The sequence below is a fragment of the Rana temporaria genome, chromosome 5 (genome assembly GCF_905171775.1).
Source record: "Rana temporaria chromosome 5, aRanTem1.1, whole genome shotgun sequence".
In the NCBI taxonomy this organism is placed as follows: Eukaryota; Metazoa; Chordata; class Amphibia; order Anura; family Ranidae; genus Rana; species Rana temporaria.
Genome location: NC_053493.1, coordinates 293,639,509 through 293,664,246, shown reverse-complemented (window position 1 = coordinate 293,664,246; position 24,738 = coordinate 293,639,509). Strand labels below are relative to the sequence as shown.

The following is a 24,738-nucleotide window of genomic DNA, read 5'->3' as shown; positions in this document are numbered from 1 at the left end:
ACAAATAACAATACTTTCCCTCTTTGGACATACTTCCAGATAAGACATTTCCTTAGAAAAGTTAATCGGGACTGCCTCGTCTCTCGTCATCTCACCCCCTTTGAACAGCTATGCTCTTAAAATGCACCTCAAAAACATGTGATTTCTAATATATATAACTTACTCGCCTCAGAATACTCAATGAAATCTAACAAAGCATGTCTAAACTGGGAAAGGGAATTGTAAATATAAATGACGGAGGAGCAATTGGAGCACATCTCTACAATAGCACATAAAGGTTCTCTTAATGTTTCGATCCAGGATTTTTTTTTTTTACTTTTGACCCGCTGGTATAGAACACCAGTATTGTTACACAAATATAACTCTTCCCTCTCTGACAAATGCTGGAGATGTTCCAGGGAAGTAGGCACGTTATCTCACATATGGTGGTCATACTCCTTAATCCAACCATTTTGGACTCAAATCCGAGAACTAACTTTACAAATTTCCACATACGCCTTAGAACATACCCCAACACAGTTTCTCCTACACCATTCAGATTTACCATCTCACCACTAGGGATGAGCCGAACACCCCCCAGTTTGGTTCGCACCAGAACCTTCGAACAGACCGACCATTCGCGCGAACATTTAGAACCCCATTGACGTCTATGGGACTCGAACGTTCGAATTCAAAAGTGCTCATTTAAAGCCTAATATGCAAGTTAATGTCGTAAAACGTCTTTGAGAACCCGGGTCTTGCCCCAGGGAACATGTTTCAATGGAAAAAAAGTTTTAAAAACGGTCGTTTTTTCTGGAGCAGTGATTTTAATGATGCTTAAATAAAAAATAAATTCCTTTAAATATTGCACCTGCTGGGTGTCTATAGTATGCCTGTGAAAACGTCTTTGAGAACCCAGGTCTTGCCCCAGGGAACATGTATCAATGGAAAAAAGTTTTAAAAAACGGTCGTTTTTTTCTGGAGCAGTGATTTTAATGATGCTTAAATAAAAAAAAAAAAAAATTCCTTTAAATATTGTACCTGCTGGGTGTCTATAGTATGCCTGTGAAGTGGCACGTGTTTAGAACTGTCCCTGCACAAAATGAGATTACTATAAGAAAAAAAGTAATTTAAAACTGCGGCTTTAATGTAATGTCTGGTCCCTGCAATATGGATGAAATCATTGAGAAAAATAACACAGACACAGACAGTACACACACCACGTAGCTTTAGGTGCACACTGCAGAGGACATTAGCAGTACACACTACGTAGCTTTAGGTGCAATCTGCAGAGGACATGGGCAGTACACACCAAGTAGCTTTAGGTGCAAACTGCAGAGGACAAAGGCAGTACACACACTACGTAGCTTTAGGTGCAAACTGCAGAGGACACGGGCAGTACACACTAAGTAGCGTTAGGTGCAAACTGAAGAGGACAAAGGCAGTATTCCTTTAAATATTGTACCTGCTGGGTGTCTATAGTATGCCTGTGAAAACGTCTTTGAGAACCCGGGTCTTGCCCCAGGGAACATGTATCAATGGAAAAAAAGTTTTAAAAAATTTCGTTTTTTCTGGAGCAGTGATTTTAATGATGCTTAAAGTGAAAAAAATTCCTTTAAATATTGTACCTGCTGGGTGTCTATAGTATGCCTGTGAAGTGGCACGTGTTTAGAACTGCCCCTGTACAAAATGAGATTACTATAAGAAAAAAGTAATTTAAAACTGCTTGCGGCTTTAATGTAATGTCTGGTCCCTGCAATATGGATGAAAATCATTGAGAACAATAGGACAGACAGTACACACACCACGTAGCTTTAGGTGCACACTGCAGAGGACATGAGCAGTACACACTACGTAGCTTTAGGTGCAATCTGCAGAGGACACGGGCAGTACACACCAAGTAGCTTTAGGTGCAGACTGCAGAGGACAAAGGCAGTACACACACTACTTAGCTTTAGGTGCAAACTGCAGAGGTCACGGGCAGTACACACCAAGTAGCTTTAGGTGCAAACTGCAGAGGACAAAGGCAGTACACACACTACGTAGCTTTAGGTGCAAACTGCAAAAGGACACGGGCAGTACACACCACGTAGCTTTAGGTGCAAACTGCAGAGGACACGGACAGTACACACCAAGTAGCTTTAGGTGCAAACTACAGAGGACACGGGCAGTACACACCACGTAGCTTTATGGTGCACACTGCAGAGGACACAGGCAATACACCACATGAGAATATTGCAGCTAGCACAATCACCTGCCTGCCAGTAAATTAGGAAGAGCTGATCTAGCTAAACTATACAGTGTATAAATATATATACAACACCTGGGGTGCATATATATCCTCTACACACTGTAATCTTAACTGACTAGCCTGCCTGCTCTATCTACCTACTAAAAATGACACACTCTCTCTCTCTCTCTGTCTCCTCTCTTTTAACCACCGCAACACACTACACAAGGCCGACCTGCAGGCGGCCTTTTATACCCCCTGAGCCATAATTGGCCAAAGCCACCCTGGCTTTGGTCAATTATGTCTCTCCGTTTATTGCAAGCTGTGATTGGCCAAGCATGCGGGTCATAGTGCATGCTTGGCCAATCATCAGCCAGCAATGCACTGCGATGCCGCAGTGAATTATGGGCTGTGAAATGTAACTCAAATTTGGCGCAAACAGCCCAAAACGTTCGTAATTCGACGGACGATCGAAGATGAGTTCGACTCGAATACGAAGCTCATCCCTACTCACCACTACCGCAAAACACTACTACCACCCTTGATAAATGTGTCCAAATTATGCATCCCTTTAGATTGGGGATTATCCCGAGTTCCGACCATTCCTGACTGGCTGACACGAGTGGAAAAAATCGCGGAAATGGAGGAACTAATCTCCATAGCTAAAGATTATCCAGCCAAATTTTCACGCACTTGGGCCTGCTGGTCCCATTTTCACACTACAAATAGATACAAGTCATTAATATGCCAATCTCTTCCAGACCCTCCACCACAAGACAAATAGGACTCATGTTGACTTTACCCTTACTTTCCAACAAGTTTTCCCTTTTATTCGCGAGACATAGGCCCTCCCACCCCTAAACAAGGGATAGGAATGGTATAGGCCCCCCAATATCTATGCGAAAAAATAAAAGCTCACAACTCCAATCGCGTTCTGTGATCCACCAACCAAAATCTGCTCTAAATACCCAAAGCCAGATACAAGTCCAAAGGTGAAAGAAGATTTGCGGTCCAAGGTCCTAGACTATGGAACGCTTTACCAACCAGCATTCGGTTGGAGGAAAACCACTTGACCTCCAGAAGAAAGATCAAAACTCATCTTTTTTTTATGTAAAAGGAGACAGGAACAACGAGCGCCCAGAGGCGATTTAGTTCGCATGTGCTGCGCTATATAAGTTTTTCACTCACTTATAGGAATGGTATCATGACCTACATCTAATAGTGATTGATTCTATTAAATTCCAATGCTCGATTGGTCTAACCATACGACATACAGTCGAAGATTTACGCTCAGAATCGGTTGTTACCATGCTATGTTTATGACCCCCACCTCGATTCAGAGATTGCTCCCTAACCCTTATTAGCACCAGACAGAAATATTATTCTTATAGTAAACACTATAAATTAGCAAACCTAGTACAACCATACAGTATCTCTCTTGCAGAGATCCACTCTGTTTACTTGGCTTTGAAATACTTTGCAATTGATGTTACTTGCTTCACTGTACGAAAATATGTTATTATTCAGTGTATTGGAATTACTGTTTTACGCACTTTGGGCCAGATTCAGAGAGAAATACGTTACGCTGCGGCAGCGTAACGTATCCCATTTACGTTACACCGCCGCAGGTTTACAGCGTAAGTGCCTGATTCACAAAGCTCTTACCTGTAAACTTGCGGCGGTGTAATGTAATTCTGCTCGGCGCAAGCCCGTCTAATTCAAATGGGGCAGGCACCATTTAAATTAGGCGCGTTCTGGCGCCAAACGGTCTGCCCATGCTCCGTTAGGAAATTTCCCGACGTGCACTGCGTGAAATTACGGCGCCCCGAAGTTTTTTTTTTAAATGCAACGTGCGTTACAGCGTTTCGTATTCCGCAAAAAAAAAATTGAAATTCGACGCGGGAACGACGGCCATACTTTAACATGGCTGATCTAAAGATAAGCCATGTTAAAGCAGGTGTAACTTTGCGACGGGTAAAAACGACTAGCGACGACGTACGGGATTGCGACAAACATGCGGATCTTCGTGGATCGCCGTAACTAGTCATTTGCATATTCTACGCTGACCGCAATGGCCTCGCCACCTAGCGGCCGGCCTAGAATTGCATCCTTAAGATCCGACAGTGTAAGTCAATTACACCTGTCGGATCTTTTGGCTATCTATGCGTAACTGATTCTATGAATCAGTCGCATAGTTAGGACGGCCAGATCACAGAGATACGACGGCGTATCAGGAGATACGCCGTCGTATCTCTCCTGTGAATCTGGCCCAGAGTTTGTAAACATTGTAAACTTTCTTCTCTTTACAAATACAATTTTTGTGGAAAAATAAATTAAAAATAAATATAAATTCTCCTGCTCCTTATGATTGCAATACCACATATGTGTATGTTAGTTTGTTGTATGTACCCATAGTACAGCCCAAAAACAATAGTGCACATTTTGCTTCTTTTTTTTTTATCCTACCTAAAACACGCTGACACTACTAATTAAAAAAAATCCTGTCCCGCCCCCCCAAAAAAAAATACTGTCCCTGACCTTGACCCAAAACACCTACCCTGGCACTGACCTAGATCAAACCTTAATCTAGGAATTATTTTCTTCATTCTTTTATTTTATATTTTATTATTATTTGTATTACTTAATTAATGATTTTTTTTACACACACTTTTTTTTACTCCAATGTATCTCTCTCCTCCATTCACAGAAAAAGAAAACAGGGGGGTGGGCTTCACAGTGGTTGATCAGAGGCTATCAGAGCGATCAGGTGACCTGGAATCAGGAGTTCCAGTCCCAATTGTTGGTACAGGGTCAGGGGCTCAAGGGGAGCCCGTGTGGCTCCCTCCCAGCACAAAGGGAGGTACGCAAATATGCAGCTCCACGACAAAAAGCCTAGTGCAGTGGGGCTGCATATTTGTGTGATGTCGGCATGAAGGGGTTAAGAACCAATGTTGCTACTTTGCAACTTATATAATTTAATGATGGTATACTGTAAGGCCTCTTGCACACTGGACGTTTTACTAACTCACCTATGCTCCTTTCCTTCTGGCAGCAACGTCTTGGCAGAAAAACTGCTTGACACTTTGAAACGTGTGTACCATATTTAAATGCGACAGAAGCTTAGGTGTTAATTCATTTTCCTGACCAGAATAATAATTTCTTCTGACTATTGAAATTAACGGACATTCAAGCGCTAAATGCTCCTAGCATTAACGCATGTTGAGACTAATTTTCTGCCAAACTGCCGATGCTCCTGGATGCGTTGCTTGTGGGTTTATTTGCCACCTCTAACCACCTCTGCCTCTAAACTCCTCTAAATTCCTATGTGTGCATGAACACATAGGCTGGCATGCAGTGGCATTTAGAGACTGAAAAAAAGCACCAGACGCCCCTAGGAGCAGCAGAAAAATGTCCAGTGTGCATAAGACCTCAATATTAAGGGCATGAGACTTGTACACTGTTCCCAATACCAGGATAAAACCTACCTCCTTCACTGTAAATGACATGTTATGGTCCATATTCTGAGCTTTGTATTTCCCTAAGTCCGTGTTATCTCTGTCTGCAGTTATCACCATGCATTCTTTGATGTCCCAGTTTTAATGAACTTCCCTTTTAGCTTTCAAATTCTAGAGCTTATCGGATTGAAGCTGAAAGCCAGAATGTAGAGCTCATGAAATTGGTTTGCTTTCAAAAGATAGGGAAGCCATACTGACTATATCATAATCACCTCCGTGAAGCCGTGGAAAATTACTGTATTTTGATTTCACATTGTGCCCACTCGATAAGAAACTATTTTGGTGTTCCATTTTTTTGCTGTTGGATTGTCTGCTAATTTGCGTTTTTGTTTTATATTGTTTATACTTTCTCTTGACTCAACTGTTCTGTAAATAGCGATATTTAGTGTACCATTTAATTTGTTTTTCAAAAACAATTAGCAATTAATATTTGATTCTTCCTAGAACATACCAGCAAAGTGTGGGCCATCGGAGCTGCAGTATTCTGTGGTTATTTACAGGCATTCAGGCAGGGCTGGATCTAGCCTGTGTGATATGGGAGTGCAATATAAAATGTCAGAGGGGCAGAGGATGGGAGGTCAGCAGTTTGTAGGGCAGTGTACAATGGACATTAGCTTGTAGGGCAGTGTACAGGGGTCCGCAGGGTGGAGGACAGGGGTTAGCACAACTGTGGATAGGGGGCAGCAGAGCTGAGGACAGGGGTCTGTAGGGTGGAAGCCAGGGGTTACTTTCAGCAGGACAGAGGACAGGGTTCACTGCTGGCAGGGCAGAAGATAGGAGTCAGTGCTGGCAAAGCAAAAGATAGGAGTCACTTCTGGCAGGGCACTCAGCAGAGTTCCTTCCCCCATCCCTGCACTGCACAGTGCACACAGCCTGGGCACAGGCAGCAGAGCTCCACCTCTACACACTACACATAGATGAGATCAGATTCCCTTACACACAGCCACAATCTGCACAGTGCATAAATGGCTACTGTAGCCTCACTGCCATTCTGACCAGAGGATTTCAAAGGTCAGAGCTGCAAAATACAGGGAGCTGCGGTGGCTCAACGCGATTGGCACTGCGCTGACAAGCCATTCACCTCTGCAGCTAGAGGTTCGAATCCCGGTCTCGGCTTCATGTGAATTGAGTTTGGTGGTCTCAGCCCGGCTCCCGGTGGGTGTGCTATGCAAGGTAAGCCTGTGCTTAGTATGCCCACCCCCCTCCCACAAAAACCACCACACCTACACACGCACTCTAAATTGTGTTAACACACGCACTTTGACCACGCGGTCTCTAAAAGAGAGGCGAAGGACTAGTGGGGCTGGTTGAGCGGGCTAATCCTCTCACTCCCTTATAGGGAGTCCCTCTGCCCCGTTGGGCTTCAAAGCGGAGCAGGTAGGGTGGGCTGTGTGGGAGGACCCCCTCACACACCCGCCATTGCCACCCGGGGCATGGAGAAAGGTGGCAGATTGCCTCTGGGGGAGGCCTGCCTACTCCCAACTCCTGCAGTCCGGCTCCTCTCTCGAGTACACGCACAAAATACACTTAAAAAAAAAAAAAAAAAAAAAAAAGAGCTGCAAAATACCAGCTACACATTGTGCAGTTTGTGTGTAAGGTAATCCAATCTCAGATATGTGTTGTGTGTAGAGGTGGAGCTCTGCTGCCTGTGCCCAGGCTCTGGGGAGGAGGAGCTCTTCTCTCAAAGCTCAAGCTGTGTGCAGAGCAGGGATGGGAGAGAAGCCCAATTCCTGGCAAAGAATGACTAATTCCTACAGAGATCTTTCAATGGGGGATGAGATGGTAGTACCCTTTCATCACTCCCCACAAGTGCTGATGAACAGACTAGACAGGATAGCATACAGATAGGGAACACTGATTTGCAAATATGCATGCATGCACATTTTTATTACTTGTGTGTATGCATTCTTTATGATCCCTGATATATATTTTTTTCATGTCTTAGACGTTTAGACAGTTGTCACCAAAACAAATATCCCCATTGTAGGATATGTAGATATCCCATTACCTTTAGTTTGCTTTATGTACAAGAGGGGACACAGACAGCAATACACACCTGAGTTTCTAACCTTATCCTACTCCATCTAAAAAAATGCAGTTGCTCCAAAGCTTAGTAAATGAGGTAAATTTTGCAAAGAATACCCAATTGCATGCAATGAAAATAAAAACAACAGAATTTTTGCTTGCACATGATTGGATTATGGAATGCAGCTGAGCTTTTGTATCCTTACCTGTCAAATGTCTCCCCTCTGTCTGTTATAAGAACTGAAAAACTGCAGATTCTGTGGGTGGATCTGTTGTCTGGAGCTCGGTGGGTGGAGTCGTGATGTCAGTAGACTCCCCACCCACCTATACACTCCCCTTGTCAACATGCATGTTCTCTTGTGTATTCCTTACACTAAATTCTGCTATCATCACTAACATCCAGTCAAAATCCAGAAACGTAACCACATGACTTCAGAAAAGGAGTGGGGGTGGGAATTAAAAAAAATGCCTGTCTCAGGCTAGTGCATGAGATATGTAAATAACCTGATGTTGCAACTGTGATCAGGTGACCTCAGACACACACACTGCAATATAACAATCATCAGATCACTCGAGCTTCTCCTCTGCCCAGTTCTCACTAGATACATCTAACCTAAATCACATCACTTGTCTGTGTATATTCTGCTTTCTGTTCTGTGTTTTCACTGCACTATACAAACATTTCCTCGTCACACTGAACTGTGGATCACACCCCATGATGAGAAACATCCAGTCAAAACACAGTAAATGCAGCCAATCCTGGGAGAGCTGGAAGGGAGAGGAGGGGAGGGGGATGTGAATTGGTAACTTTTTACACAGGATGTGCCTGTTTGAGGCTAGTGCATGAGATATGCAAATAACCTGTCACTCACAGCAAGGGGGAGGATTTGACAAAAGTTTTCAGTGTTTGTCAAGATTTATCTCACTGAACAATAAAAGAGGATTGCTCAGAGCTGGATTAACTCTGGGTGGCAAGACTGGGCACAGATGATAGGAACTCTTATACTGTACATTGTGATATAAAAATAAAAAAAGGGTTTACATCCACTTTAATGTCTGTAATCCTACTATTGGAAAGTGCCTTCTGGATAAATAGTGCCCTCTTCTGCCTGAAGTAGTGTATGACCTGCAACATGTGTGATGCCATTGCTGTAAATTGTCTTATCTGTGAACAGTCGAATTCTACAATGTAAACAAAGTGTTTACACAATTCTAGTTACACTGGTTAGGCCCCGCCTACATATGTCAACAAAAATGTAGAGAATAAACACAATTTAAACTAAGGCAAAGGATTTGCAGTGCAAAGCATATGAGAACTTATAGGTCTGACACACAAATGGGGGGGCGGCGCCCATATGGATGGGCCGCTACTGCATACTTCCCAACTTTATGAGATGTGACTGAGGGACACCTATGAGCAAAGGTTGGTAGGCATAGTGGACACCCCCTGTGACGCCCTCTCAAAGAAGAATTATAAAAAAAAATATTAGGTAAACACACAAGTGGCTAGTGAGAAGAATGCCCCCTTTACATACAGCTAAAAAGATCTCTGATGTCATGCTCTGCTAAGTGGTATTGGCCTATAAATATGAAGGGCACCATGAGACAATGAGAGACAATCCAGGTTTGTTAAATCCTGGTAAAAGCTAACACAATGCTGAATATATTCTCCATGCTGATGACAGCTCTGTCTGCCTGAGCAGCTAAATGTAAATCACTTTATCAGGGTGTGTAAACCATCTTTTTTTCTGTACAGTACTTTTCATTTGTACTTTCATGTGGTATAGGTTCAGTTTGTTCAATACATTTACACTATATTACCAAAAGTATTATGATGGCTGCCTTTATACGTACATCCTTAGAGTTCAATATTGAGTTGGCCCACCCTTTGCAGCTATAACAGGTTCAACTCTTCTGTGAAGGCTGTCCACAAGGTTTAGGAGTGTGTCTATGGGAATGTTGAACCATTATTCCAGAAGCACATTTGTGAGGTCAGACACTTATGTGGACGAGAAGGCCTGTCTCACAGTCTTCACTCTAATTCATCCCAAAGGTGTTCAATTGACCTTGCTTTTTGCACTGGTGCGCAGTCATGTTGGAACAGGAAGGGGCCATCCCCAAACTGTTCAAAGTTAGGAGCATGAAATTGTCCAAAATGTCTTGGTACGCTGACACCTTAAGAGTTCCCTTGACTGAAACTAAGTGGTCAAGCCCAACCCCTTAAAAACAACCGCACACCACAATCCCCCCTCCACCAAATAATTTGGACCAGTGCACAGAGCAAGGTCCATAAAGACATGGATGAGCGAGTTTGGGGTAGAGGAACTTGACTGGCCTGAACAGAGTCCTGACCTCAACCCGATAGAATACCTTTGGGATAAATTAGAGTAGAGACTACGAACCAGGCCTTTCTCGTCCACATGAGTGCCTGATCTCACAAATGGGCTTCTGGAAGAATGGTCAAACATTCCCATAGACACACTCCTAAACCTTGTGGACAGCTTTCCCAGAAGAGTTGAAGCTGTTACAGCTGCAAAGGGTGGGCCAACTCAATTTTTAACCCTTAGGACTAAGACTGGGATGCCATTAAAATTCATGTGCATGTAAAGGCAGGTGTCCCAATACTTTTGGTAATATATATATATATATATATGTATATAGACACAGGGCCATATCCACATAAGGAGTACGCCGGCGTATCTACTGATACGCCGGCTTACTTTCAAATTACCCGCGTTGTATCTTTAGTTTGAATCCTCAAACCAAGATACGACGGCTTCTGGGTTCGATCCGACAGGCGTACGGCTTCGTACGCCTTCGGATCGTAGGTGCAATACTTCGGCACCCGCTGGGTGGAGTTTGCGCCGTTTTCCGCGTCGGGTATGCAAAATAGCGATTTACGACGATCCACGTCGTCTGTAGTCGGCTTTTTCCGGCGTATAGTTAAAGCTGGTATTTTGCGGTGTATAGATAGACTTGCAATGTTAAGTATTAGTTTTTTTTTGCGTAAGTCGTCCGTGAATAGGGATGGACGTAACTCACGTCTAAGTTAAAAAAATAACGTCCTAGCGACGTCATTTAGCGCAATGCATGGCGGGAAATTTCGGAACGACGCATTGCGCAGTTCATTCGGCGTGGGGACGCGCTTCATTTAAATGAATCACGCCCCCTACCCGCCGATTTGAATTCCGCCGCCAGAAATACACTACGCCGCCGTAACTTAAGGCGCAAATTCTTTGAGGATTCGAAGATCCGCCAGGTAAGGTACGGCGGCGTAGCGTATCTCTGATACGCTGCGCCCATCTAATTATCTGTGGATCTGGCCCACAGTATATCCTAGTAGTTCTGTCTTGCTGATGTTCTGCGTGTAGGTCCACTAGACAGTATTCACAGGCTGTTGACAATAAGCCTGCTTCAGTTTCTAATGACGTGAATTATTCACAATGCTAGTTAAATGGGAAAATCATCAGCAGCGTTATTTTATTTTGAGAAAAAAGGGGTACCTATATACTGTTATGGTATACTGACATGTGCCCTGTTGTTAAGGTTGGATTTTATTGATTTTAACGATTGCCTAATAGACCTCATAGGAGGTTTCCCAGTGTGAACTTCACGGCTTTCATTGCAGGCTGACAATAAACTGATTCACTGAAATTGTGGACTGCAGAGCTTATGAGGAAACAGAAGAGGTGCAAAACACTTCATGATGTTTATGTGATGCTGGGTGTAAACAGTGCTTTTTGATTGAATACAATACCCACTGATACTGCAAACACCTCTGAGGACTCGAGATTATACAATCAATTCTAGCTGGTCTCTGTATTTTAACCCCTGTGTTTCATAACCTTTTTTGTTAAAAAAAAAAAAATGACAACACAACTACGTAAAAAACAAACAGAGTATATTTAATTGAATTAAAAAACAGATTTTAGAGGTTGTAAAATGATTAACGCTGAAGAAATCAAAATACTGTCAAGTATTCAGCACCATCCATCCAGCAGTAGATACAGTAATCAATATGTATTAATTTTATTATTAGACTACCAGAGGTATTTGTGGTGTATATGTATTTTTAGCAATACAATAACTGGAAAATGTTCTATACGATTGTTCCTGAGCTGGAAATATGTCACGATGTAGACATTCCTGGAATGTCATCATAACATACATTTAAAGCTAAACTCCAGACAAACATCTACATATACCAAGGAAATACATATATGGGAGCTGTTTTACTTGCCAAAGCATTTCTACAGTGGTGTCATCCCCCCAACCCCAGATTGATACCTGTAGAGCAGGGATCTCCAAACTATGGGCCATGGGCCAAATCTGGCCTGCTTCAGGATTGCATCTGGCCTACAGATAGGGGACCCCGTACTGCTACACTAAGTTCAGCAATGCTGTAAAGGTGGACCACTAATAGGGAATCTGATGTAAGGGAGGCTCTGATGGGAGTAGTGCTAATGTAAGGAAGGGCTCTGAGGGGGACCCCTGATTTAAGTGTGGATCTGATGAGGATGCTGATGCAAGGGGCTCTGATGTGGACTCTGATGTAAGGCGGGACTGTGATGTAAAAGTGGGCTCTGATGGAAATTCTTGGGGGGATCCTAATGCAGACTCTAAAGTAAGGGGGGCTCTGAAAGGGAGCCTGATGTAAAAGAAGACTTATATAATAGGGAGATCTTAAAGTGGGGTCTGACATAAAAGGGGCTCTGACAAGGGCCATAATATTAGGCGGGCACTGATGGGGACCATCATGTAAAGACAGACTGTAATGGGTACTCTGATTTAAAGCGGAGCTCCACCCTAAAGTGGAACTCCCACTGATAGGAACCCTCCCCCCCCTCCGGTGTCACATTTGACACCTTTCAGGGGGAGGGGGGTGCAGATACCTGTCTAAAGACAGGTATGTGCACCCACTTCTGGCCACACAGTCTTGGGCAGACTGCGGGCATGACGTCACCTCCCGCCCCCCGTTGTGTTCTGGGAACACTCGGCTCCCAGTACACAGCGGGAGCCAATCGGCAGGCGTAGCGCGACTCGTGCATGCGCCGTAGGGAACCGGGCAGTGAAGTCGGAGCACTTCACTTCCTGGTTCCCTCACCGAGGATGGCGGGGGGGCAGCAGAGTGACGAGCGATCGCTTGTCCTCTGCTGCGGACGGTGCTGGACTCCAGGACAGGTAAGTGTCCTAATATTAAAAGTCAGCAGCTGCAGTATTTGTAGCTGCTGGCTTTTAATATTTTGTTTTCAGCGGACATCCGCTTTAAGAAGGGATTTTGCTTTGTTTTACTGAAATAATTTCTCTTATGTTCTGAATCATATCATGTGAATTCCAGAAAAGATTCAAGTAAAACATATTAATTTCTAATGAATTTATTTATAATACTGACTTTTTGTTCCGCTCGTGAACATTTGTAAAATATACAATGTGGCCCTCGTACTGGAAAGTTTGAAGACCCCCACTATAGTGTAAAGAGCAGCAAAAGACCAATGAGGTCATCCTTTGCTCACTACCAAGGGTATTCTGGTTGGCACATTTGCAAAGAACACATCTGATTGACTTGCACTCCTACCCATCCGTCCCTCAGTCTGAATGCTAATGTATAGGTGATTGCAGTAGGCTGATATCAATTTAGGTTCAATTACTTACACTAACTGTGTTAAAAAAATATATTCATTTATTGATTAATAAATGAACATAGAGCTGCATTTGTTTCTTTTAGTTCTGTCTGGAGTTCAGCTTTAAGGGATAATAACTATCAAACCTCATGAGATGAAATTGCTTAATGCTTTGCTATGTCACAGGGTTATATCACCACATCTGAAAGCCTGACACAGCGTGCATTTCAATTATCTCATGTGCGATAAGATCACTTGTGCTTAATATACCCTTTGTGTTCAGGAATGGGGTGAGAAGCTGACAATATGCCTTTTGTTTATAGTTCGGTTCCTGGACAAGAATGAGGGAAGACTCCACGTAATTCGAATGCCTTGCTAAAGTCGTTGGCCTCAGTCTGGGTTCCCTTCATCAGTTTCAGGTTCCTTATACAACCATGGAATGAGGTCTGGCTGGTCAGACAGTTTTGCTTCACGCCAGCTACATGAAAGAAAAGAAAAGCAGAATGATCATGTTGTAAATACTTGACTATCAGTCTTTTGTTTGTACAGTTGTTACAGCTATAATACTAGTATCTATCGCAGGTACTGCTTGCAAAGTGAATTTTCACCACATTCACCAAGCTAAAGGAAAACTCACTTTTCAATGTGCAGATTCCCTTGAAAAGTGAGCAACCTATTTGCCTTTAGCAAACCTTATTAGACAGAGACAGAAGTGTCTTATATCTCACAATGCAGATATACAGGTGGTGCTCAAAAAATTAGCATATTGTGATAAAGTTCATTATTTTCTGTAATGTACTGATAAACATTAGACTTTCATATATTTTAGATTCATTACACACAACTGAAGTAGTTCAAGCCTTTTTATTGTTTTAATATTGATGATTTTGGCATACAGCACATGAAAACCCCAAATTCCTATCTCAAAAAATTAGCATATCACGAAAAGGTTCTCTAAACGAGCTCTTAACCTAATCATCTGAATCAACTAATTAACACTAAACACCTGCAAAAGATTCCTGAGGCTTTTAAAAACTCCCAGCCTGGTTCATTACTCCAAACCGCAATCATGGGTAAGACTGCCGACCTGACTGCTGTCCATAAGGCCATCATTGACACCCTCAAGCAAGAGGGTAAGACACAGAAAGAAATTTCTGAACGAATAGGCTGTTCCCAGAGTGCTGTATCAAGGCACCTCAGTGGGAAGTCTGTGGGAAGGAAAAAGTGTGGCAGAAAACGCTGCACAACGAGAAGAGGTGACCGGACCCTGAGGAAGATTGTGGAGAAGGACCGATTCCAGACCTTGGGGGACCTGCGGAAGCAGTGGACTGAGTCTGGAGTAGAAACATCCAGAGCCACCGTGTACAGGCGTGTGCAGGAAATGGGCTACAGGTGCCGCATTCCCCAGGTCAAGCCACTTTTGAACCAGAAACAGCTGCAGAATCGCCTGACCTGGGCTACAGAGAAGCAACACTGGACTGTTGCTCAGTGGTCCAAAGTACTTTTTTCGGATGAAAGCAAATTTTGCATGTCATTCGGTAATCAAGGTGCCAGAGTCTGGAGGAAGACTGGGGAGAGGGAAATGCCAAAATGCCTGAAGTCCAGTGTCAAGTACCCACAGTCAGTGATGGTCTGGGGTGCCATGTCAGCTGTTTAGAGAACCTTTTCATGATATGCTAATTTTTTGAGATAGGAATTTTGGGTTTTCATGAGCTTTATGCCAAAATCATCAATATTAAAACAATAAAAAGGCTTGAACTACTTCAGTTGTGTGTAATGAATCTAAAATATATGAAAGTCTAATGTTTATCAGTACATTACAGAAAATAATGAACTTTATCACAATATGCTAATTTTTTGAGAACCACCTGTATAGCGGAGGCCTAGGCACACTCACACACCAGGAATTACACTACTGTTTTTCAGAAGGAATTTTGGGGAAAAAAAGGAAACATTTTCAGACTATTGAATAGGCACAATAAACATTTTAAATATCCCCATGGCATAGTAAATCTTCACTTTTTTAGTTCAACCCTCCTTACAAATAACAGTACCATCTGGTGAATCCAGTTTTTGCTCTTTTGCAGAGCTAAACACTCCACTGGAATCGTCTTGGATGCTTGGGTTTCTCCACTCTCTATATAGCATTTATATGTTCCTTCATACCTACTTTACAGCTGGCTTGGCAACTGGAGAGGGTGAATACACAATCCTTGAGTGAGCTCCTGGGAATGATGAGTATCCCAAGTCTCATAAAAAAAGTTCAGAAGTCTTCTTCCACAAGTTTAAATAAAAAAATAAAAAAAGCCCATTGGAATCCATGCGTCTGGCGCCTTGCATGTAAATTAGGGGCAGGGCACATGGATTAAGGGGCGGCGCCTCTGTGACCCGTGTGGGTGGGTCGTTGCTGCCAGGAAGCATTGTGATATCACCCTCAGGTAAACACCATGGACACAAGTCAGTTCTACGGTAACTTTCTAATATGTTTGCCACAGGTGTGTTTTTTACAGCTATAATAAGGTCGTTTATGGTTGGGAAAGCATGATGCAATAGGCAGACTTTCCATTTTTTAGTGCAAGTTCTGCCTTAATTTCACCTTTCCCAATTCACTCCAATGCATTTAAAGTGGAAGTTCAACCTAAAATGGAAGCTCTGCTGCTTAATACACACCCCCTGCCCCCCTTCTATTTTTTGCACTTGTTTTGGGGTAGAGGAGGGGAGCGGGTACTGTACCTGGTTTTACCAGGTACTCGCCCCCACTTCTGGTCGGATTGTTATGGCAATCCACAGGACGTTTGACAAGCCCCCCCCCCCAAACTTCTGGGGCACATCACAGGTCCCAGAAGCCTGCGGGACCATTCACAAAGCACAGTGGGCAACCAGCTGTGAAGGAAAGAATCCTATCCAGCTGCCCACAGTAAACATTCTGGTGTTAGGGACCCAAAGACTGGCGAAGAAGCGGTTTGTGTGAGGACAGCGCTGGATATTGGGACATTTGTGTGTCCTTTTATTAAAAGTCAGCCCTTACAGTATTTGTAGCTCCTGACTTTTAAATTTGTATCCAAAAGGCTGACAAAGCAAAAATGGTAAACTCTCACTGAAATCTTTCAATTTTCATTAACTCTCATTTTCCCCCATTCACAAAATGAAGGGGAAATCTCCACAAAGGAGTCACATATGGAAAAACCTGACAGAAATGTCTACATTTCCCCACCCCATCTAAAACTAAAAAATAATTGGGCTATTGTAGGAGACAATGCAAAAGTAACAATTCAACAAATATATTTATCTTTAAAGTGGATGTAAACCCACTCTCATCCTTTCTAAACTACTGCCATAGTGCTGATCTATAAGGATATACATGCCTCCTGCAAATGTCTCCCCTCTGTCTGTTATATGAACTGAAAAACTTCAGATTCTGTGGGTGGATCTGTTGTCTCGAGCTCGGTGGGTGGAGTCGTGATGTCAGTAGACACTCCCCTTGTCAACATGCATTTTCTCCTATGCATTCCTTACACTACATTCTGCTATGATCACCAACATCCAGTCAAAATCCAGAAAAGTAACCACATGACTTCAGAAAATGAGTGGGGGTGGGAATTAAAAAAATAATGCCTGTCTCAGGCTAGTGCATGAGATATGTAAATAACCTGTCATTCACAGCAAAGGGGAAGAACGGACAAAAGTTTTCTCCTGTTTGTCCGTTTATCTCACTGAAAAAAGAAAAGAGGATGGCTCAGAGCCGGAATAACTCTTTGTGGCAAGACTGGGCACAGATGATAGGAAATCTTGTACTTTACATTGTGACAGAAAAAAAAATCGGGTTTATATCCACTTTAAGTCTCGAATCACACTAGCCTGACTCCAAAGTCGTACAACTTTAATGTGACTTCTTACATTCTGTGACACTAAAGTTGTATCAAAGTCAGACCAAAGTAGTGCAGGAACCTTTTCTAAAGCCGGACAGACGTGTGTAGTATCAGATAAGAAGGCTCTCATAGGGAAACATTGAATTTCACATCTCTTGGGGTCTCACAAGTCGCACCCTTTGTCGCATCAGTGTGAACTGAGCCTTATATTATCAAATGCAGGCGTAAGAGGAAAGAGTTACAAGTCACAAAGCTGACACTGTCCTGTAGCTATTTGGCTACTCAGCAATGGGTGAGGTCTGGCTCCAATCACTGCCATTAGTGAATCATCCTTCCTTCCATGTGGCTACAGCAAATCTCATCCACACACAGCTGGGCGCAGGCTATTTTATTAGAGTGAGGTCATGTGTATAAAGAAGGCATCTTATAAGGTCTGGAATATGTGAGAACCCTAAAGCTCCCCACACATACATTACAATGTGATTGTACGGTCTCCTTTAGAGCTACCAACAACTATGTAGTAGTCAGGGCCTGTCTGACTTAATAGAGATTGATTGGATATTTGGATAGGACCTGATATTACATCGTTTTAATAAATCTAAATTTGAGTGTACAAAGAAGGAATGGTCACATAGTAACATGTACAGTGACCCCTAGGGTTCATTTACACTAGCGGCAAGGACCGCCGCTCCTCTGAACAGTGATTCATGCTCAGATCCCCTTTCAGGTGAGTTTGACAGGCAGAGAGGAGAAGATATGTTGCCTCCTCATCACTCCCTAAATGGCGCGCTACCGTGCAGCAACTGCATGCATTGCGCAGAGTTGCAATTTACCCCAATTCACTTAAAAACGGGTTGCATTCGATGGGTGGTAGTGCCTGCAGAATGCGACAGACAGTAAAATTGCTGGTGCAAAGCATTGTGGCCACAGCATGTGTGCACTCTCGACCACTGCCTTTGCAGCTTAAGGGGGAGTTGGGGGGTTACTGCCTTCCAACCGCTAGTATAAGGGAGCTCTAGTCATTTTCTTATTATGTTATTAGAACACCTTTTCCATGTTTGTTGCTATAGTGCCTTTTCCATATAGAAACACAGTCTGGATGCGTTCCAGATGCTTTTCTGCATGCGTGTTTTTTGACACATTTTTGATGTGTTCCAAAACATTTTTGATGGAGTCCAGCGCATGTTTTCCCTGTCTTTTTCCTTAAAGAAGGACACCTGCGTTTTTGGTGCCTTAGGTGCGTTCCAGTGAATTTTTTATGCGTTTTAAAGCATTCCAGTATAATCCAGTGCAGAAAAAATTCATTATGATCTACTTTTTTTCTGGAACTGGAACGCGCTGGATCTGCAAGCACTGGTGTGAACTATGCCATTGAAAACCATAGAACCTACTTTCCATGCGTTTTTAATGCAGAAAAAAACGCACTGGGCTGCATGTGGTGTGAACTGGCTCTTAATGCCTTTTCCATTTTTGCTGTAATGGTGACTTTTCCATATGATTTCCATATAGCTGCATTCTGTATATTAATTTGTGATTAGGTCCAGAGCACTCACGCCAGCCTCTAACATGGCAAGTTAATTTTTAGGCAAACTATTATAGCTTTGTGTGTAACGTTGGGATGAAATATATTGCCTAAATATATAGATGCAGCCAATTAAGAGGTGGGCTGACATTTTAGAAAACAAAACCTAAACACTGGAAACAAGAAAAATGACTGTAATTTAAGGGTGCACTCACACTGGCCATTTTAACCGAGCCCAGGCACAGTTCACCCCCTTGGTCCAGGTTGTATATGTAGGGAGATTTACTAAAACTGGTGCACTCAGAATCTGGTGCAGCTGTGCATGCTAACCAATCAACTTCTAACTTCAGCTTGTTCAATTAAGCTTTGACAATAAGCCCCCGTTTACATCAGATCGATTTGATATTCGATTTGACATGTCAAATTGGCAATGGCACTGTGCCAATAGGTGCGATGCCAACTTTGCGGTGCCGCACCGATTTCCAAATCTACTTTTGGAATCTACTTTTATCAACTTTGGGAGCGATTTCAATAGACATCTGTGCATGAACCCACACAGATGTCTTTCAAATCGCCCCCAAACTCGCACTGAAATGTGGGTTTGAAATCCTGCGAGTTCAGCTGAACTCGTACGATTTCAAACCCGTCTTCAGTGTGAACGGGGACTAAGGCTAGGTTCACACTAACTGACTCCAAAGTTGCGTGATTTTCAGTGCAACTTTGGAGTCTGACTTTGAAGTGACTTTGTTATTTTTTTTTTAAGTGACTTTGATAAGACTTTTATACTCTCTTGAAGCTGTGTCAAAATCGGATCAAAGTACTGCAGGAACCCTTTCTAAAGTTGCAACGACTTCGGTAGCATTAACGGCTTTCATAAAGTAACATGGCATTTCACACGTCTGACGACTTTGGGTCTCAAAGTCAGATCCTAATTCGAAGAAGTGTGAACCGAGCCTTAAACCTAGTAGCTGATTTCATTTTTTTTAGTAAATCTTCTCCTATATCTTGTTGTTATGAGTACCTACAGAGCAAAGTAGCCTTTTCTATTATTTACTGAATTGATAACATCTTCTATAATACTAGAGAAAGAAACAGTTACATTTTTAACTTCAAGCAACAGAATTTCTGTAAAATATGAAATTTTATGTTATTTACGTGTTTAGATGAAGTAAATGCTGTAGCTATAGACACTCACCTGGAAAGCCGCCAGCATAAACTGGATTATTTGTATCTGCAGAGGTAGATTGGACGTGAGGACTGTCAGTCTGAATTGTGTTTCCATCTACTATGAGAACGATTTTGTGCTTTATCTTATTGGCATGAATCTGGTGCCACTTGCCATCACACAGAGAGTTGGTGTCTTCTGGCTTATAAATTGCTGTTATTCTACCAGCACCATTGTTTACATGAAACAGAACCTGTAAAATATAATTCATATAAAACTCTGACATTCATGGATAAATAATTTCTCATAAAAAGTGATACATTTCTAGCTAGACCTGCTCTAAAACAATAAAGATCAACACAATTCAGATATACAATCTACACAAAAATTCAAGCTAGTGTTCGGTACCTGGCTATTAATATTACAGATAGATTTCTAACAACTGGGAAATAGATATACTAGTTCCCTTGTGCGGCTCCTTTTATATTACCATTTTAATTGTTTATTGTATCCTTTATATAGATTCCCCCCTCCACATTGGCTGCAGGTGGAAAATGTTACATTTCTACTTGGAAATAAACTTACCCTGCCATTCACAATTTCCAGGCCAATGGCATCCACTTTCGCGCTACTAATTCCCAAGAGAACACCATTCCTGGCAGTAGTTCGGAATTCTAGAGATATGTTCAAATCCGATCGTACTTTGTAACCTTCTTTTACTAAACAAAGCAAAAGGTAAATGTTGTAAATCAATACACAACCCACAACATAATCACATCAAATATTTTCTTTATTATCTTATTGAATTTCCCTAATTTTTTTCACTTAATTGTCCAAAATTAAAGTTGTTGAGTCGCAAGCAATTTGTCCTCAAATAATATAAAACCACAACTACCTTTTAACTAATAATTTTGACAATATTCTTGTGTCCTGTTCAATGGTACTTCATTAATTTACCTTTATTAAACAAAAAGAGACATGCTGTTTTACCTGATTAGATAAAAGCTACCTTTTAGCTAAGTAAATTATACAGTTTTTATGTGGCTGATAAATTCCCATTTCTTATTTCATATATATATATTCATATATATATATATATATATATATATATATATATATTCATATATATTCATATATATATATATATATATATATATTCATATATATTCATATATATATATATATATATATATATATATATATATATATATATATATATATATATATATATATATATATATATATATATATATATATATATATATATATATATATATATATATATATATATATATATATATATATATATATATATATATATATATATATATATATATATATATATATATATATATATATATAGTACAGACCAAAAGTTTGGACACACCTTCTCATTCAAAGAGTTTTCTTTATTTTCATGACTATGAAAATTGTAGATTCACACGGAAGGCATCAAAACTATGAATTAACACATGAGGAAATTATACATAACAAAAAAGTGTCAAACAACTGAAAATATATTTCATATTCTAGGTTCTTCAAAGTAGCCACCTTTTGCAGCAGACACATCTCTAGAACTGTTAAGAGGAGACTGTGTGAATCAGGCCTTCATGGTAGAATATCTGCTAGGAAACCACTGCTAAAGAAAGGCAACAAGCAGAAGAGACTTGTTTGGGCTAAAGAACACAAGGAATGGACATTAGACCAGTGGAAATCTGTGCTTTGGTCTGATGAGTCCAAACTTGAGATATTTGGTTCCAACCCCCGTGTCTTTGTGCGATGCAGAAAAGGTGAACGGATGGACTCTACATGCCTGGTTCCAACCGTGAAGCATAGAGGAGGAGGTGTGATGGTGTGGGGGTGCTTTGCTGGTGACACTGTTGGGGATTTATTCAAAATTGAAGGCATACTGAACCAGCATGGCTACCACAGCATCTTGCAGCGGCATGCTATTCCATCTGGTTTGCGTTTAGTTGGACCATCATTTATTTTTCATCAGGACAATGACCCCAAACACACCTCCAGGCTAAGTAAGGGCTATTTAACCAAGAAGGAGAGTGATGGGGTGCTACCTCTTGAAGCTCATGAAGAGAATGCCAAGAGTGTGCAAAGCAGTAATCAAAGCAAAAGGTGGCTATTTTGAAGAACCTAGTATATGAAATATATTTTCAGTTGTTTCACACTTTTTTGTTATGTATAATTCCACATGTGTTCATTCATAGTTTTGAAGCCTTCAGTGTGAATCTACAATTTTCATAGTCATGAAAATAAAGGAAACTCTTTGAATGAGAAGTGTCCAAACTTTTGGTCTGTACTGTATATATATATATATATATATATATATATATATATATATATATATATACCGTATACATCATAAGGGCTTGATTAAAACAAATTATCTGTAGATAACAGTAGTCTACTATAGCAAATAGAATGCATCTTTCAGTTGCCTGATATAATTAAACATACATTTTATTGGTTGCTATGTTATACTGCATTTAACATCAAAAATGTAATACATTACAGCTTAACAAGTCTTAGATGTGAAGGCTGCATTTGTTTTCTTTTTTAGGCTTTTCTTTCTTTTATTTTCACCTGATTATTTGGTCACTAAATATGTTATTTTTCAACTTACTTTAAGTCCACTCCAAATGTACACTAAAACACATAGCAAACACTTAGAGGGTTCTGTGTGCTGTGTTTTTTTATTTAAAGTGGATGTAAACCCTGCATACACCCAGTGAAGTGAACAGCCTCAGATGATACACAGAGATGAACCAAATCTCCCTACATATGTTTTATATGTATATCTGCTGTCTTCACATTTATATACTGTTTAGAAAGTTTAGATCGTGTTTAGCAAATTTTCTCGTCCTGTTTAACATAGAATGTGATGTCTGGGCATACACCCCCTCTCATCATAGGCAGCTAAAATTGCTGATTGGAGGAAAGGCACACACCCCCTCTCATCATAGGCAGATGTGTTTTGTAACAGGGCCAGCTGCCTGCTAATCTAATCTGTCAGGCTGCTTTTATCCGATGTGTCCAAAGAGAATTTGTCAGGATTTATCAGGCTGATAACAGAGGAACGGGTCAGGAGAGAGCTACAGGACTTAGCTCTTTGAAGAGCGATAACAAAATGCTGCAAATATATGTGCCCAGCTCAAATTTCATTGCATTTTTAATTTGATAGATTCAGCTCTAATTAATTTAAATGGGGATAAGGTTCTGGATCCAAACTTCCTTAATGTTCGCCGAATCCCTGCCGAACGAAACCCAGGGCAGTTTGGCTCATATAAGGATGAGTAAGCTGCAATATATTACATTTTTAGTTTTAGATATGCTTTTCACTTTGTAATACTTTCTTGAACAAACCTAGCAAAGTCACTTCTACAAAAACAATGACAAAATACTATTTAAAAAGTAAGTAGCATTTACCTAAAGCGGCAAATCCCGTCCCATCAAAGTAGGTTCCTTGTTGTGCTGATATGTAACATTTATTCACACCATGAATAGAAAGCGCTCCTTCTCTGTTTAACTGCTTGCTGTTAACAGAAACACTGCTGATGCATGCTGGGATACTGTGGGTTACCTAAACATCAAAAACAGTTGAATCAAAACATGTTCTGATATTTCCAACCGCTAACATGGAGCAATCATGGTCCTGCTAGACAAGTCTCACTTACATTTCCAATGTTTTTGGCCATATAGCTTGGTGGCAGTCCTCCTAGATACAGCTTGCCTTCCACATCTAGACTGTTGCTCTCCCCGGGAGAACTGGTTGAAGTAGATTCCTGACCGTCCACAGTAACGGTACTTTTTCTTTTAATGTATTCAGTGGAAATCTATTTAGAAAAAGGAACATGACTGTGAAAAAAGGGTAGGGAAGGGAAATAACAATAAGGCACTCACATTGGCCCACATCCGAAATATTGGTTCAAAAAGAGAAAAGTTGTACTACACTGGGTAGCGACATGGCGGACTTTAGAGGGCAATCACAGGGACATTTATCGTTATAAAAATAAAGTTTAATTACAAAATAGTACATATACAAATAAATTTCATATTAAAAAATGTTATCAAAAGAGAGAACATAGATACATATTTGAGCAATAGAACGTCTCGCCGACGCGTTTCGCCTTACGGCTTCTTCTGGACGAGTTGTATGATTTTATAACACGGAAGTATTGCTACTTGTATGTGTCTGAAAGAAAATTGTACACTTATAACATACAGATAACATAAAGACATAATCCAATAAAATATTGAGGGCCAGCATGCAATAAAACCAAATATAGTACCAATTGAGTTGGTGGTCATCCGCATCCATCACAAATCATTGGGGTAGTACCAAAATAAGTACGTGAGCTGTTAAAACAAAGAAAAATAACCAGAAACAGAAAGGCAATGTATACCTCAGTGTATATATAGCTATATGTAAGTGTGGACACTATGCGCACGTATGCGTGCATATTATTACGCTTGAGCAAACAAAAAAGGGAGGGGGGGGGGCCGATGAAAGACCTACCCGGGTAACAAGGAGGAAGAAACGATCTCCTGATGGTATGGGAAGCCACAATAGTAGTAGGTTCTGAGAGGAAAAAGGGCAAGTAAATATATCTGTGCATATGCTGGGACACAGTGAAAATATATAGATAGCAGCCAAAAGGTTGAAAAATATCAAATATCAAAAATGGCTAAGTTACCTCGAAAATAGTATAAAAAGGCAACAACCGGGACCAGCAAGGCAGAAGATAGGTGGGAAAGACCTGGAGGGAAAATAGATTCCGTCGCTAGGTGACCACACTT

At 41.2% G+C, this 24,738-nt stretch overlaps 1 protein-coding gene across 1 annotated transcript in view; it reads right to left on the bottom strand.

The window, feature by feature from the left end:
* Nucleotides 1-12,967: 12,967 nt before the first annotated feature.
* The window catches only part of LAMA1 (laminin subunit alpha 1), a 239,231-nt gene continuing 227,460 nt past the window's right edge, over nucleotides 12,968-24,738 (bottom strand). The window contains exons 59-63 of the mRNA XM_040353992.1: nucleotides 23,616-23,774; nucleotides 23,368-23,521; nucleotides 20,512-20,645; nucleotides 19,957-20,179; nucleotides 12,968-13,848 (exon numbers count right to left, since the gene is read on the bottom strand). Of these exons, the coding sequence (XP_040209926.1) occupies nucleotides 13,688-13,848; nucleotides 19,957-20,179; nucleotides 20,512-20,645; nucleotides 23,368-23,521; nucleotides 23,616-23,774 (831 nt within the window). The 3' untranslated portion in view covers nucleotides 12,968-13,687. The remainder of the gene's footprint in view (nucleotides 13,849-19,956; nucleotides 20,180-20,511; nucleotides 20,646-23,367; nucleotides 23,522-23,615; nucleotides 23,775-24,738) is intronic.